The 13,801-nt window shown below is 51.7% G+C and overlaps 2 protein-coding genes across 12 annotated transcripts in view; one reads left to right on the plus strand and one right to left on the minus strand.

Moving 5' to 3' along the window:
* Positions 1 to 772: 772 nt before the first annotated feature.
* Positions 773 to 12,053, minus strand: LOC131497389 (uncharacterized). 9 transcript variants are annotated; one of them, XR_009254933.1, is made up of 5 exons: positions 11,393 to 11,682; positions 9,501 to 9,596; positions 8,314 to 8,424; positions 7,993 to 8,167; positions 773 to 4,230 (listed from the first exon to the last, which is right to left on the minus strand). XR_009254933.1 is itself a non-coding variant. In XM_058703610.1 (5 exons), exons 1-5 carry the CDS (start codon positions 11,671 to 11,673, stop codon positions 4,086 to 4,088), a joined length of 726 nt encoding a protein of 241 aa, XP_058559593.1. In that variant the 5' UTR covers positions 11,674 to 11,682; the 3' UTR covers positions 773 to 4,085. The 9 variants fall into 9 exon arrangements, 2 of the variants coding, with proteins under 2 accessions (XP_058559593.1, XP_058559594.1); XM_058703610.1 differs by having other exon boundaries at positions 8,075 to 8,167; XR_009254936.1 differs by lacking the exons at positions 8,314 to 8,424; positions 11,393 to 11,682 and adding an exon at positions 11,949 to 12,053.
* A 68-nt stretch (positions 12,054 to 12,121) lies between these two features.
* LOC131497391 (acid-sensing ion channel 2) overlaps positions 12,122 to 13,801 on the plus strand; it is a 53,663-nt gene continuing 51,983 nt past the window's right edge. For all 3 annotated transcript variants that reach the window (XM_058703614.1, XM_058703613.1, XM_058703612.1), the window contains exon 1: positions 12,122 to 12,676. In XM_058703614.1, the coding sequence (XP_058559597.1) occupies positions 12,122 to 12,676 (555 nt within the window). The remainder of the gene's footprint in view (positions 12,677 to 13,801) is intronic.

Genomic DNA, 13,801 nt, shown 5'->3' on the forward strand with positions numbered 1-13,801 from the left:
TTACATACCTCCTGAAGCCTCAGTCTCCTTGTCTGTAAAATGGGCAAAAAACCTCACAGATGAAACGAGAGTTTGGCTCTCAGTACATGCCAATTCCCTTCCCTCCATGAAAATGCAGTTTGTACAGAGAACTTCGGGACATTTCGATGCCACATCCCCTGCTATCCCATAATCCAGAGCTCTCTCTGCAGTATGCGCAAACCGTTGCCTTGGTCACACCCTGGGGACAACTGTTGGTTTGCACACGGGTGCCTGTACACAGAGGGCAAGGAGAGACCTAGGAAAGAGGCAGACCTCTCCAGGTTGGTAGGTGGCAGTTTTAATAAGCAAAGGAACTTACTAACCAGGCTCGTCTTAGGCATTGAGAGATGAGTAGACCTCCATACCTAACCTGCCATTATCTCAAATGTTTATGCAGAGGCCTTAACTAGGTTCAGTTACGTATACCATTTAGATGTCCTCAACAGCACCTTACTCTCAAGGCTGGGTCCTTGAAAGTAGCTCCCATCGTGGGAATGGTGGGCAGAGCATGACTTCCAAGGACAGAGGAGGGAGTGAGGAGCTTTTGATTGCCTTGGGACCAGTTCGCTGGTCAACTGGTGGAGGGGGGTCACGTTCCTTTGATCACCTCCTCCAACAACAGAAAAATGGTGTCTCTTCCTTCCTGGTGTTCTCCCAGATTGTTTTATCAAAGCGCCCAGACCAAAATTAGCAGTCCTTAAATCCATGCTGAATTGAATGCATAATCAGACACAGAAGGAGGAGACGTGTATACATATGTATATGTTTATATTTATATATACACAGAGAGAGTGAAAAGACACCTCCATCTCACTCCTTCTACAAAAGCTCTTGAAAATCTGCCTCCAGTGGCTCTTCAGTGGCCTTCTGGATGACACATGGGTACACACAGGGGCTGAAGCGACCTCCGCGGTATCACCCCCTGGCCAGGTTCTGGACCTTCTTCCAGCCTCCACCTCCCGTCCATTGTTCCTTGCCTGTCTCTTCTCTCTCTCCAGCCCTCACTGGTTTTCTCTTCCCTGGAGCCTGCTCCTCTTGTCACGGTCAGTAGACTCTGCCCAGCTTCACTGTGTCCTAGCTCTGTGACATGTCCGCAGAGGATGCTTGCTTAGAATGATGGCAGAGTGGAAAGGACAGAAAATCTGGAGTCAGGGAGCCAGGACATGAGCCCCAGATGCTCCTACTGTCTTCTCAATGTCCTCCAACTCTCAGAGCCTCAGTGTCGTCTTTCATGCCACAGAGACCACGACCCCTCTTCTGCTCATGGAAATCATGTAAGATAAAGCCTGCTGGACACGTGACGTCGAGTGTGGTATTGATACAAATTATTATTAGTGCCTCAGCAGGGAGACACAAAGCTCCAAGAGAGAAGGGACTGTGCCTTTCATGACTTCCTTATTCCCCTGTGGTGCCTGCCACTGGGTTGCCTGCGTGAACATGTATGTAATGAATTTATAGTCGAACGTGTATAAATGCAAGAAAAAGATGAACGTGATTATAACAACAATGCCTTGCTCCTTTTTTCTCAATCCTGCCTTTTCTCTTTCTTATTCCCATTTCATTAATTTTATTTCTCATTGCTTTATGACAGAGGTAAAGGAGTAAATTGACTTAAAATGAATGCCGGAGATACAGAAAAGTCATCCCACGCAAAGGGGTACACAGATGAGGCACACTCCAATCCATACACACTGAGCCACTTCTTAGAAGAAGTGGGGATGAGTGAAGAGAGAGGGGAGCAGGGGGGAGGGAGGACTGATATAAGAAGGTGGGTGGATGGGCGAGGGAGGGTTCATGAGGGTTCAAGGAGGTTGCAATAAGCAAATTGAATAGGTAGGAATAAAATATCACCTCCACCAACCACTTGTTCCCAAAGATCAGAATCATTTCTAGGGGAGCTTGAGTGGCTCAGTTGGTCAAGCACCTGACTCTTGGTTTTGGCTCAGGTCATGGTCTCACAACTTGTGATTTCCAGCCCCTCATGGGCTCTGTGCTGACAGCACAGAGCCTGCTTAGGATTCTCTCTCTCTCCCTCCTTCTCTGCCCTGCCTCTGCTCATGCTCTCTCTCTCAAAAATAAATGAACATTAAAAAAAGAAAAAAAAGAAGCAGTTCTAACCAGTAATGGGAGGAAGTTCCCCTTGGAATCAGGGCAGGACTAACCCTTAGGCACTGGTGGGCTTTCCCTGGCATTCCTGTTGCTACTAGCTCACCTATGGCCAAGGTGGTGCCCATAAAATTTTTGTTGAAAGCCTGTCTATAGCTGATTGACTTCATTTGTCTTCATGCGTGAAACAGTTGGCCCTGGGGGGGTGAGAGACAGAGAAAACAGCGATGGGTTCTTTCTCCTACTTCTATCCCAGGGGAAAGAGGAGCAGAGGCAGACTCAAAGAGGAAGGCGCATAAAGATGGACACACGCAAAAAAGAATATTTAGAGAAGGCAAACATAATACAAAGGTTGGACAGGGAGCGGTGGGGTCAGGGGACTTTCACGCCCCACGGAGAAGGGAAATGACAACATTAAATCAGGAGCCAGCGCCTCAGGGTCCTGGGTACCTCGTTTTACGCATGGGGTAGATTTGAAGCACACCTGCTTTGTTCGAGATGGAACTTCTGTGTCTTTAAACAGAGGGACTGGAGAGGTCGGGTGTGGTCCTGGAGCCCCTCCTGAGCCCACCTGGAGCCTTAGGTGACTAAGGGGCTACAGGTATATGTGTCTCATTGAAAGCAAACAAGAGAAAGAAGCCATTGATTCCGTACTAAGGGGGTGAGTGCTCATATTACAAACTAATTTTTGGCTATCAAAAAACTGATTGAGGGTAAGGAAGAGTTTGGAGGTCCTCTTGCGATTGTCTTCCTAATTTTACATCAGCGAGCATTTATTAAACACCTACTGTTTAAGTTATTTCTTTATGACATCATTATCCCATCAGATTAGGAAAGTAGAGAAAAGCTGGTATGGGAAATGTCAAGGTCAGCTGTCTTTGGTCAGGGGGAGTGAAAATGGAACGGCCCTTTTGTGGGCTAGGTAAGCACTACTCCATTCACACCTGACCTCAGCTTCCACCAGCACCCATTTTTTTGCTAGACCGCGAAGGGAGGAGAACCTTGTCAACAGCCTCTGAGTTAGTATTTTCCATCAAATACCCCAGCTGAGGTTCTCCGGGCACCTGGCCGCCTGCTGGTGCCACTGGGGTCTTCCTCAGTGCTGTGGATGCGGCTGGGGGGTAAGAGATGCCCCTCGCCACTCTCGGGAACTGGTTTCAGGACAAGGTTCAGGTTTCTCAGGGTCGGAAGAGGGTCCCCATTCCTGCATCTCAGACAAGCAGCCTCAACCTTGGGGCTAAGGGAATTCTTACATCACAGAGCACCTCCCAGGTCTCTCATGTGGGGGTCCAGCTTCCAACAAGCCGGGCAGGGTCTCTGCCCCCGGAGGGTAGGGTGTGGGTGGAGTAGGGCCTCCTATTCCAGTAGGGGTAATAGATAATGCACAAGGAGGGGAGATGAATTTCAAAAAGTGACTAGTGCTGAGAAGAAAAGGAAACAAGTGATGGGTTAGTGAGTGGGGTGGAGGGTGGAGAGATGGAGGCCAGCCAAGACCCTCTGTGAGCAGGTGACACATGAGAAGAAGCCAGCCATGGGGGAAACCTTTCCGGGCCAAGGGAAATGCCAAGTGCAAAACTCTGGAAAATAGCTTGGCGTGCCTGATAGATAGGAGGAGCTCCTGGAACCTGGCTGGTTTGGGTGGGGTCCCCATTCTGCCCTCTGTAATCTCATAAAGGAAAGAGAGCCTTCCAAGCCCCACCCCTAGAGATTCTGATTCAGTGAAGGTGTAGGGTGTGGAGAGAGGATGGAACAGACACCTGCATGTTTAACATGTGATTTGGATTCACCTGACCCTGTCATCGTAGCGCTCTCACAGAAGGTGACATGGGGTTAATGACCAGAATCCCAGATTCAAACTCATTTTTATCCCATTAACAAGGTATTTATGATTTGGTCAAGGATTGTGTCAAATTGCAGTGGCATAGAAAGCTGGTGCAGGAAGAGGCCTCAGCAATAATTTAGCACAAACAAGGAAATGGCGCAGAGATGTTACATGGCTTTCCAAAGGCTGTGCAGCAAGTTATATCCGTTCCGGGGCTCAGATCAATGGGCAGCTGAACCCTAAAAGTCTTCTCTGTGTGGACTGGTTTCTGTAGTTTTCTCCTGGAAGGCAAAAATAAAACAACGATAAATAAGATCTCAATAAGTCACACATTAAATGCCTTTGCTGATTGTCCCTCCCTGGTGACAGATTATTTGCTTTATGACAAATTATTTGCTAAGCATATGCTGAGGTAACAAAACTGGATGGGATTAGCTGCTGTATGAGGTGTTTATTTAAAAACCAGCCAACAACAGGAAACACTTTGATTTACAATATTTGATCTTCAACCTTTTTTCTTCTTTTTAAAAAGTGTTTATTTATTTTGAGAGAGGGAGAGAGAGAGAGAGAGAGGGAGGAGGGAAAGTACAAGCAGGGGGGCAGCAAAGAAAGAGAGGGAGAGGGAGAATCCCAAGCAGCCTCCACACTGGCATGGGGCTCGAACTCACAAACCATGAGATCATGACCTGAGCTGAAATCACGAGTCAGATGCTTTACTGACTGAGTCACTCAGGCACCCCATAAATGTTTATTATTTATTTTTGAGAGGGAAATACAGAGAGCACATGAGAGTGGGGGGTGGGCAGAGAGAGAGGGAGACAGAGCCAGAGGATCCAAAGCAGGCTCTGAGCTGAAAGCAGCAGCAAGCCCTGGGCGGGGCTGAAACTCACAAACTGCGAGATCCTGAACCGAACTGAAATTGAATGCTTACCTGACTGAGCCATCCAGACACCCCTTTAACCTTTCTTTAGGTCAATGAGAGGTCAGGAGAAAAAGTTGTATATTGACTATATAGTAATGTATATTACTCAATGACAATATCGACTCCAATAGTAACGTAATGTACTAAGAAGTAGTAATGAAGTAACAATGCCACCTGTATATTAGAAAAGGTTGTCTTTTTTTTTAATTAGGGAGTTATTGTGACAGTAGCATGTATCTAGCATATGTTAAAGAGCAAATTAGCATCAGAGGTCATTGTAGGACTCAGCTTCCTGACTCTCCTACCTGTCACCACTTGCTTGAGATGGCAGGCTGCCCTCTGTGCCCTCACCTTCCCTGGGCAGCAGGCTCTGGGTTCTGGGCAGACCTCAGATCTCCCAGGGTTGGAAGAGGGTCCCCCCAGCTTGTTGCTTCTCAGAAAAGCAGAATCAGTGTCAGAGAACATGAATTCATCCAAGCAAGCGAATAAATTTACCAGAGCAAAAATCGCGGCACATTGTCTAAGTAGGGAGTTAAATTGCCTGATTTGCAAATGAATTTATCTGGAAATTTCCTTAATGTTTAGCCAGACACTTAATATTTTCCTTTCATCAAAAAGACCACAAATTAGGGCAGAGCCTGAAAGTTTGGGCCAAATGGCCCCAATCTAAATCCAGTCCCCTTTGCCCCCATACATACCCACAGGACCAAGGGGATAAGTGTTGTAAATCTGATTGAAGAGGAAGATGTTTAACCAATAGAATACCACAAAAACACTTTTAAGGATCCTGGAATATATGATGTTCATGCATAAGCCATACTGCAAATTGCAAATGAGTCTTACCTAATAAAAAGGGCCCTTAAGAAGAGCTGTGTAGAAACATTTTATTCACTGTCAGGTTGAATTGCTATATATGCCCGTTTCCTTACATATACAAGGAATCACGGACAGATTGGCAAGTGCAGGTGTCTGACGACTTAAGATCAATTCGCTTATGTGGGAGGGGCAATAGTGGACCTTTCCAGTGCCTCTCCAGGGCTCTCTGCTCAGCCCCACAATATGTCACAGGATGGTCACTCCAGACCTGTCCCTGTTCTCCTCCCACACATCAGTAAACTGGGCCCATTACATTGATGATATGACGTTAACATGGGAAGACTTGTCTCTGCTGCGGGACATCCTGCAGACTTTGCTTCGAGGGAGACGGTGGCTGGTGAACCCACAGAAATTCGAGGCTCAGGCACCAGTGTAAAGTTTTGGTGAGTCACCTGGTCAGATAAGCCCCATGTTGTCTCAGAAGCTGTGGTTGGTGAGGTGCAAGCCCATCCGACCCCTAGGAACACGAGGGAGGTGCAAACCTTTGCAGGCATTTGGGGGTTTTGGAGGACTTTCATTCCCCACCTGGCACAGTACCTCCATCCCTTATGCTGCCTGGTAAAGAAAGGGCAGGCGTGGACATAGGGTAAGGGAATGCAAAAATACTAATGAAGCCGATTAAAGCCTGGGCATCTCCCAAGCAGGGCTACCTTCTGAGTTAGACGTGTATGTGACTGCAGAAGGTGGGGGTCGCGCACTGTGGCGGAGAGGACAGAAGGAGAAAATACCCTAGGATTTTGGTCTTGGCTCTGGAAGGGGCAAGAAACTGACATGGCCCCATAGAGCACCAGCTCCTGGCAGTGCACATCGCGCTCCTCCAGGTGGAGCCTCTCACCAAGGAACAGCATATCCTGGTAAGCGCTCCGCTTTTCTATCAGGGGATGGGCTGAGAACGTGTACCATCCACTCACTTCCACCACGGTTCAAACCCCCATTGTGACCAAAGGGCCATGTCTATTTGCAGCAGGGGGCCACTCTGTCCACCAGCCCACTGTTTCTAGAAATGCAGGGGCTCCTAGGTCCTGTAGAATGTGGAGCGCCTCTCCGTTCTCATGGTGGCCCCTATGGTCTATGGGGAGGGGGTGGGGGAAATTCCTGCTGATGCCTGGAAACAGAAAGGAACCATGGCAGCCAGTAGGCTGAATTCAGAGGGGTTTGGCTTGTGATTATTCATGAGTCCTGGCCACTAGCTCTTTGCACTGACAGTGGACTATTCTAAAGGGATTAGCTCTATGGCTTGGACAATGGGAAGCTGAGAGGTGGATGATCATGAGTAAGCCCTCATGTCTCAGAAAAGGCGGAAAAGACATTTGGGTTCGCCTGCAATCCTGTGTTCCACGTCCTAGCTCGGACACCCGTGGCAATCAGGAAACTGATTCCCTACTCTTAGCAAGTGCCCCATCAGTTGATACAGCTGAATTAGGTGCATAGGAAGAGTGGCCACTGTTGTGCCGGGGCAGGCTGGCATATTACCAAGGATGCTGGATTGCCCTTGAAATACAGTGACTTGGTTTAACTACATGTTCTGTGTGTTCTCCAACGCCCCGGGTTGGGGCATCTGGTTGGCTCAGTTGGTAGAGTGTGCGGTTCTTGATATTAGAGTCATGAGTCTTGATATTAGAGACATGAAAGTCATGAAACCCTCCCATTGGGTATAGAGATTACTTAAAAATAAAAATCTTAAATAAACAAACAATACCCAGGGCAACTGCCAAAGGGGTCTGGAGTCAACCTCAGGAATTCCCATCTGGTGAGAGATGGGAAAATTGATTATATTGGCCCCCTCCTTCTGAGTGAGGATTCTAAATATGCCCGGTTTGTGTGGACACTTGGCCTTACTCAAGTTTTTCCTTATCACCACGTAAACCAGGCTGCCACCACTAGAGGATTAGAGAAGCTGAGTACCACGTATGGATACCCATGCCATATAAACAGTGATCAGGGGTCACATTCCGAGACTGGGCAAAAGAACATGACATTGAGTGGAAGTTTCACCTCCCCTCACACCTGCACGCAGCAGGCTTAGTGGAAAGGAAAAAAAGAGTACTAAAGCAGAAGCCTAAATTACTAACCAGTAAAACCACTGTGGCCAGGCAGACTAAAGTGCCATCCCAGGCTTTAATGCATTTGAATCATCTGCCAATAGGGTCTGTTGTTCTATATGCTATAATGGGGACCCCTACTGAGACACTCAATGCCATTAGGCACGGAAGTTTCTGGAAATAGCCATTGCCTGGACTCTTACCATGGATCAATGTGCTATACTGCTGAAAACACCAAGCCCCCATCATGCATCATCTACTGGAATTTGCAGTAAGACATCTCACCAGGATGGGTGAATTACTTTGCATCTCTCTGTGGGGGGAGGGGGAATCGCTCCAATCTCCCTGGGGATCTGGCTGTCCTGCTGCAGGCTGAACCTGTTGAAAACGCCATACGTGGAATGGTACATGCATCAATGAGAGAGGGGAGAAGGTGAGGGTCTTGGTCTGGCATATCGCACCCCCCAGTGCATCTCCTCACACCCAAGAGTGCTGCTTCCCTGGCTAACATGTATGGTACATACAACAAGGCTATGTTCCTAAAGCTGCCAAGCTCCCTCTCCTCAAGGCCAGGTGCACACGCTCTGTTTTCCACTGCTACAATCATTTGGCTCGTCTTTGTCTCCCCCATTGGCCTAGAAGACAGCACGCACAGAAGCCCTTACTGAATTCACCCGGCAAGGCCTGTCTTTACCGAACACTGACGTGTCTAATGGGAAAAGCTGTCCTCCAAAGTAAGATGGCCTTGGATGTTACGACTGCCTTGCAAGGAGGCACCTGTGCCATTATCCCAACAGAATGTTGTGTGTTCATACCTGGTGAGTCTGCTGATGTACCATCTTTTTAAAATCATGCGAGGATACAAGGGAACATCCTGAGTGATTTGATCTCAAACCTACAGGTTTTGTTTTTGTTTTTTTTTTTTAATTTTTTTTTAACGGTTATTCATTTTTGAGACAGAGAGAGACAGAGCGTGAATGGGGGAAGGTCAGAGAGCGAGGGAGACACAGAATCTGAAACAGGCTCTAGGCTCTGAGCTGTCAGCACAGAGCCCGACGCGGGGCTCGAACTCACGGACCGCGAGATCATGACCTGAGCCGAAGTCGGACGCCCAACCGACTGAGCCACCCAGGCGCCCCTCAAACCTACAGGTTTTAATAAATCAGTGGTTCAGTCCATGGGGCTCTTCATGGAGAATGTTGTTTGGGGGAGAATGATCTTAATCTGTGTTTTCTCTTGACTGTGCCTAGGCTGTTGCTATGGTAGCTGTCTCAGGGAGGCTGAAGTCCTGCCCCAAATGAGCCACCCTGAAGCAGCAAGGGGTTTCCCCTTGCTGACCCCTCAGGCACGCAGTGGAGGAGGGGGGCATGTGAGATTAGAAGAGCCGGTCAAGAGGGGTGGAATGTTGAAGGAGGTGATCGAGAGGACGAGACCGCTGGTTAACCCCGAGCTTGACCCAGGGCAGTTGGAGGCTCCTTAGTCCCTCTTGAAATGTGCATTCTGCTTGCCTTCCCCACGCTGCCCAAGGACACAGCTTTGCAGAGCAAGGTGTTGTTGAGAACATCTGGGTGGCACATGTGACTGAGGCCAGTTAAGGCCTCTACATAAACATTTAATGTTCTCGCAAGCAGGCATGGAAATCGACACTTCTTGTGGTGCCCAAGACAAGCCTTGTTAGTTCAGTTCCCGGCTTATGTAACCCGCCACCTACCCATCTGGAGAGGTCTGCTTCTTTCTTGGTCTCTCCTTGCCGACTGTGTCCAGGGGCCAGTTTGCAAACCAACACCGCCTCTGCCCCCATTGAATCCTGAATTGTCAAAGGGTAAGAAATGTGTTGGATTCCTCCTCATTTCCCCCAAACCAATACAGGGTGTGGTGCAGATGGAGTTCAACATACTTGTTAACCAAACTGATGAGCCAAGATTAGATTCGTGGGGGAAGTCTTCCTGTAGGAGGAGGGCCTTGAGCTAAAAAATGGACAACAGGGATTGATTGGCCTGGTGGGGAGGAGGGATAGGGCTGCTTTCTGTATGTGGAAGGAGGAAGTGGTTCACAGTGTGTGTGTGTGTGTGTGTGTGTGTGTAATTTGGGAAGTGGGGTAGAAATGCTTGCCCCTTCCTAAGTTTGGGAGGGAGTGTTTGGATTTGCTTTTTGAGCCTGTGTTCTGGAGGCAAGCATGCCTGAGTTCAAGGCCCAGCTCTGGAACTTATTAGCTGTGTAACTTGGTGGGGGCATCTTCTGTGAGTCTCAGTTTCTCATCTGTATACTGGAGGCGATATTGCAGCATATACCTGCCACGGAGGTTGGAAGGGTTAAGTGAGATAAGACACGCTCACACAGGTCTTGACAGAAGACAGGCTCTTAATTTTGGCACCCTTGTTTTGAAGACCCTCTGCCTGTCTAGGCAGGGGTCTGGGACCTCGGAGGTGGCACACGGATGAGGTTGGGTACCCTCTGGCATTTGCGCTTGCTTGCGATGCTTCCGCACCGTAAGCTCCCAGGATCAATACATCACTAATTCAATGCCACATGCTTATTGCCTCAGAGAGCATCCGGATTCTGTTCTGTTTGGGTCTGGTTTAGAGCAGATGGGATGGAGAAATATTTTGAAGTAGATACAATCCAGGAGGGACATTCCCTAGGTGCCTTCTTCTCAAATGCCTTCCAAGGAGTATTTAAGCTTGGCATGCCCTGGGGACACCAGGTTGGCTCAACAAGGCGCCTCCATGTGGCTCTGCCCCAGCTTGGCTGTGTGCACTGGGTTGGCCACTGGAACTTTCTGTTCCTTTCCTCCTGATGAGGATTTAGCATCCCTGACTCCATAGGTTCCAACCATTTGATCCCTGGCGTGGGGCAAGCCACACCCACCTCCTAGCAGGGGCTGACTTCCAGTGGATTTTCAGGAAAAGGAGGTAGGCTGCTCAAACCCCAGTCCTATGCTCCCCACCTCTATCTCCAGCTGTGATTCCATCTGGCAAATCCGGGGCCAGAACACACACAGCCCAAAGGGGGCCAGCCAGCCCTACCTGGAACCCCAGCTGTCTTTCTTTTGCAGATACAGAACCTCGGGATAGCACAGCGGCTCTGTGGGGTGGGGGCTACTTGTTGCTCTTTATCTGGGTCTCCGGAGGGGCTTCCTCGCTCCCTGGAATGTCCCCCTCCCGCCGGCCGGTGGCAGAGGCACTGTGGTTTCTGGGTTGCTTCTTACCTTCTCCACATTCAGCATCTCCCCTCTGAGGGCCCCGGGCTGAGTGTGACCCGGGAGCAGAATCCGAGCAAAGGAATTCTGCCTCCACCCCCACACCTGGCTCTCCGGAGTTTATCCAGTGCCTCCCTGCCATCTATCTACGGGGGAGGGGTGTCACGTCCTCACTCCACCTTCGGCGAAGGCCGCCCCCCCCCCCACTAGCTCCTCCCAAAACGGCCAAAAAGAAACTTTCGCGGGGTTTCCCCGTCCCCCCAGGCCTCTCGCCCCCGTGCCTCCCTGCCCCCCCTCCCCCCCCCGCCCCGTCTCCCCCCTCCCCCACCTCGCAGCCCGGGATAGGGGGTGGCGGGGGAGGGGAGGAGGCCGGCTCGCTCGGCGGCCTCTGGGTCTCGCCTTACTTCCGGGAGGCGGGGTAGAGGCGAGGCCCGTGGAGCCCCCGCGTCCTGCCGGCCTCCGGGTCCGCGCCTGTCCGCGGTGGCGCGCTGCCCCCTCTCCGGGGCGCTGGCCGCGGCCCGCCGGCATTTGGAATTCCGCCCGAAAGAGGGGGCCCGGAGGAGGCGGCGAGGAGGGCCGGCGGCCGGCGGCGAGAAGCGGAATCCGGGGTCCGGAGCGGCGCGGCGGCGGCTCGGGAGGCTCGCGCTGCGCCCGCCCGCAGTGCATCAGCGTGGCCGCGCGACATCCCCGGGATGCTCACCGCGGGGCATTATGCGCTGCCTAACAGGCTCCGGGCTGCCGAGCGACTTGTTTGAAGCATTTTCTCCCTCGCTCTCGCTTTTAATCTTGTCTCTAGTGGCGTGTGTAGGGGGGAGGACTTTATTTCCATTGGCTAAGCTCTCCCTTCCCACCCACATCTCTTCCACATCACCTTGGTGTCTCCCTAAATAAAACCAGCCCTCCTTATCGCCTGGAAAAAATCAGGAGCTAGAGTTTGAATGGGTTTATATAAACACTCACCCCTGGCAGCGTGCGGCTGGGCTCCCAGGATAAACTCCAGGCGTCTGGCCTGATGCTTGCCTTGCCGTGTTCTCTCCCTTGAACGTCAAGGTTTAAGCAGAGCCCGAGGACTGGGAACTCTTCTCTGAAATTGGATCAACCTGAAGCCAGTTGCGGAACTGCACAGGGTCCCCATGGACCTCAAGGAGAGCCCCAGCGAGGGCAGCCTGCAGCCCTCTAGCATCCACATCTTCGCCAACACCTCCACCCTCCACGGCATCCGCCACATCTTCGTGTATGGGCCGATGACCATCCGGCGTGTGCTCTGGGCCGTGGCCTTCGTGGGCTCCCTGGGCCTGCTGCTGGTGGAGAGCTCCGAGAGAGTGTCCTACTACCTCTCTTACCAGCACGTCACCAAGGTGGATGAGGTGGTGGCCCAAAGCCTGGTCTTCCCAGCTGTGACCCTCTGCAACCTCAACGGCTTCCGGTTCTCCAGGCTGACCACCAATGACCTGTACCACGCCGGGGAGCTGCTGGCCCTGCTCGACGTCAACCTGCAGATCCCGGACCCACACCTGGCAGACCCCACGGTCCTGGAGGCCCTGCGGCAGAAGGCCAACTTCAAACACTACAAACCCAAGCAGTTCAGCATGCTGGAGTTCCTGCATCGCGTGGGCCACGACCTGAAGGATATGATGCTCTACTGCAAGTTCAAAGGGCAGGAGTGCGGCCACCAGGACTTCACCACCGTGAGTACTTGGCTTTCAGCTCACTCTTGCGCATGGTTCTCTTGAGAAGTGCCACACTGGGGTCTCCGCGTTCCCCGGAGCAGGAGAGAGCGTGGTGCCCGAGTCGAAGGCCAGGAGGGTAGTTGGCCAGAGTTGTTGGAACTAGTTGGAGCGGTGTGCCTGCCAGGATGGGGCAGTGTGGTCTGGTCAGGCGTGGAGGGCGAGCAGGGGGCCTGCGGTGGGGGATCGCTTCCCCAGATGTGCTGAGCTGGCTTCCTCCCAACTAGAGGGAGGAGGCCTGAGCTGTCCGCTGTCCGGGGCACTTGGTCGCTGAGCTGTGTGATTGGAACAGCTTGTCATTGACGAGGTGGCATTTTTCTCCCCTCTCTGTCTCTTTCTCTGCTCGGAAGTGGCATCAGGCACTGCATCCTGTGGGCTGGGCTGGAGCTGAAGCTGCCAGAGAAGGGGGTGTGGGGCCCCAGACAGCCTGGGTGGTATCAGTGGCTTTGGGAGCTTGCTGGAGCAGGTGATGCTCACAGGGGTGGAAGTCTCTGTGCTTCCTTTTCTTGCGTGGATTCCGAGCTCCGTGTGGGGAGAGGAGAGTCGGGGGCGGGGGACCCCCTGGTCTCCATCTGGTCTGCTGGCAGGTCAGAAGCAAAGAGATGTCCAGGGTGCTTGGGCCCAAGAGGAGCGTGTAAGTGGAGGCCTGTGTGTAGGAGGACGGTCAGGGAGATGCCTGTGAGGGCGAGGCGGTCCAGGCTGGCTTGTCTGGGAGCTTCGGCTTGAAACTCAAAGGCTCGGGCTGCTGCCTGTGCAGTCGCTTAACAACGTGGATGCCAGAGGAGTGGTGTGGGGAGGGGGCGAGCAGCTGTGGGATTGGAAAGCCTGGAGGAGGAGTGTGGAGCTGAGTAAAGAGGAAAGGCGGAGGGGGATGTGGCTCACATTCAGGATGGGGCTTCCTGGAGGGGCAGAGAAAGGATGGGAGGAGAGCTGTCGCTGCCAGGGTTCTCCGTTTGCCCAGTTAGTGGGCTGCTAGGCATAACTTGGCATAAGGGGGTGAGACTGCAGCTACGCACGCCTCCTTGCTTCCAGGCGGGTCTGGGGCCTCAGGGGCTGTGGGACCCTCCAGAAGCCCAGGGTGGCTGC

The sequence above is a fragment of the Neofelis nebulosa genome, chromosome 16, assembly GCF_028018385.1.
Source record: "Neofelis nebulosa isolate mNeoNeb1 chromosome 16, mNeoNeb1.pri, whole genome shotgun sequence".
Taxonomy (NCBI): Eukaryota; Metazoa; Chordata; class Mammalia; order Carnivora; family Felidae; genus Neofelis; species Neofelis nebulosa.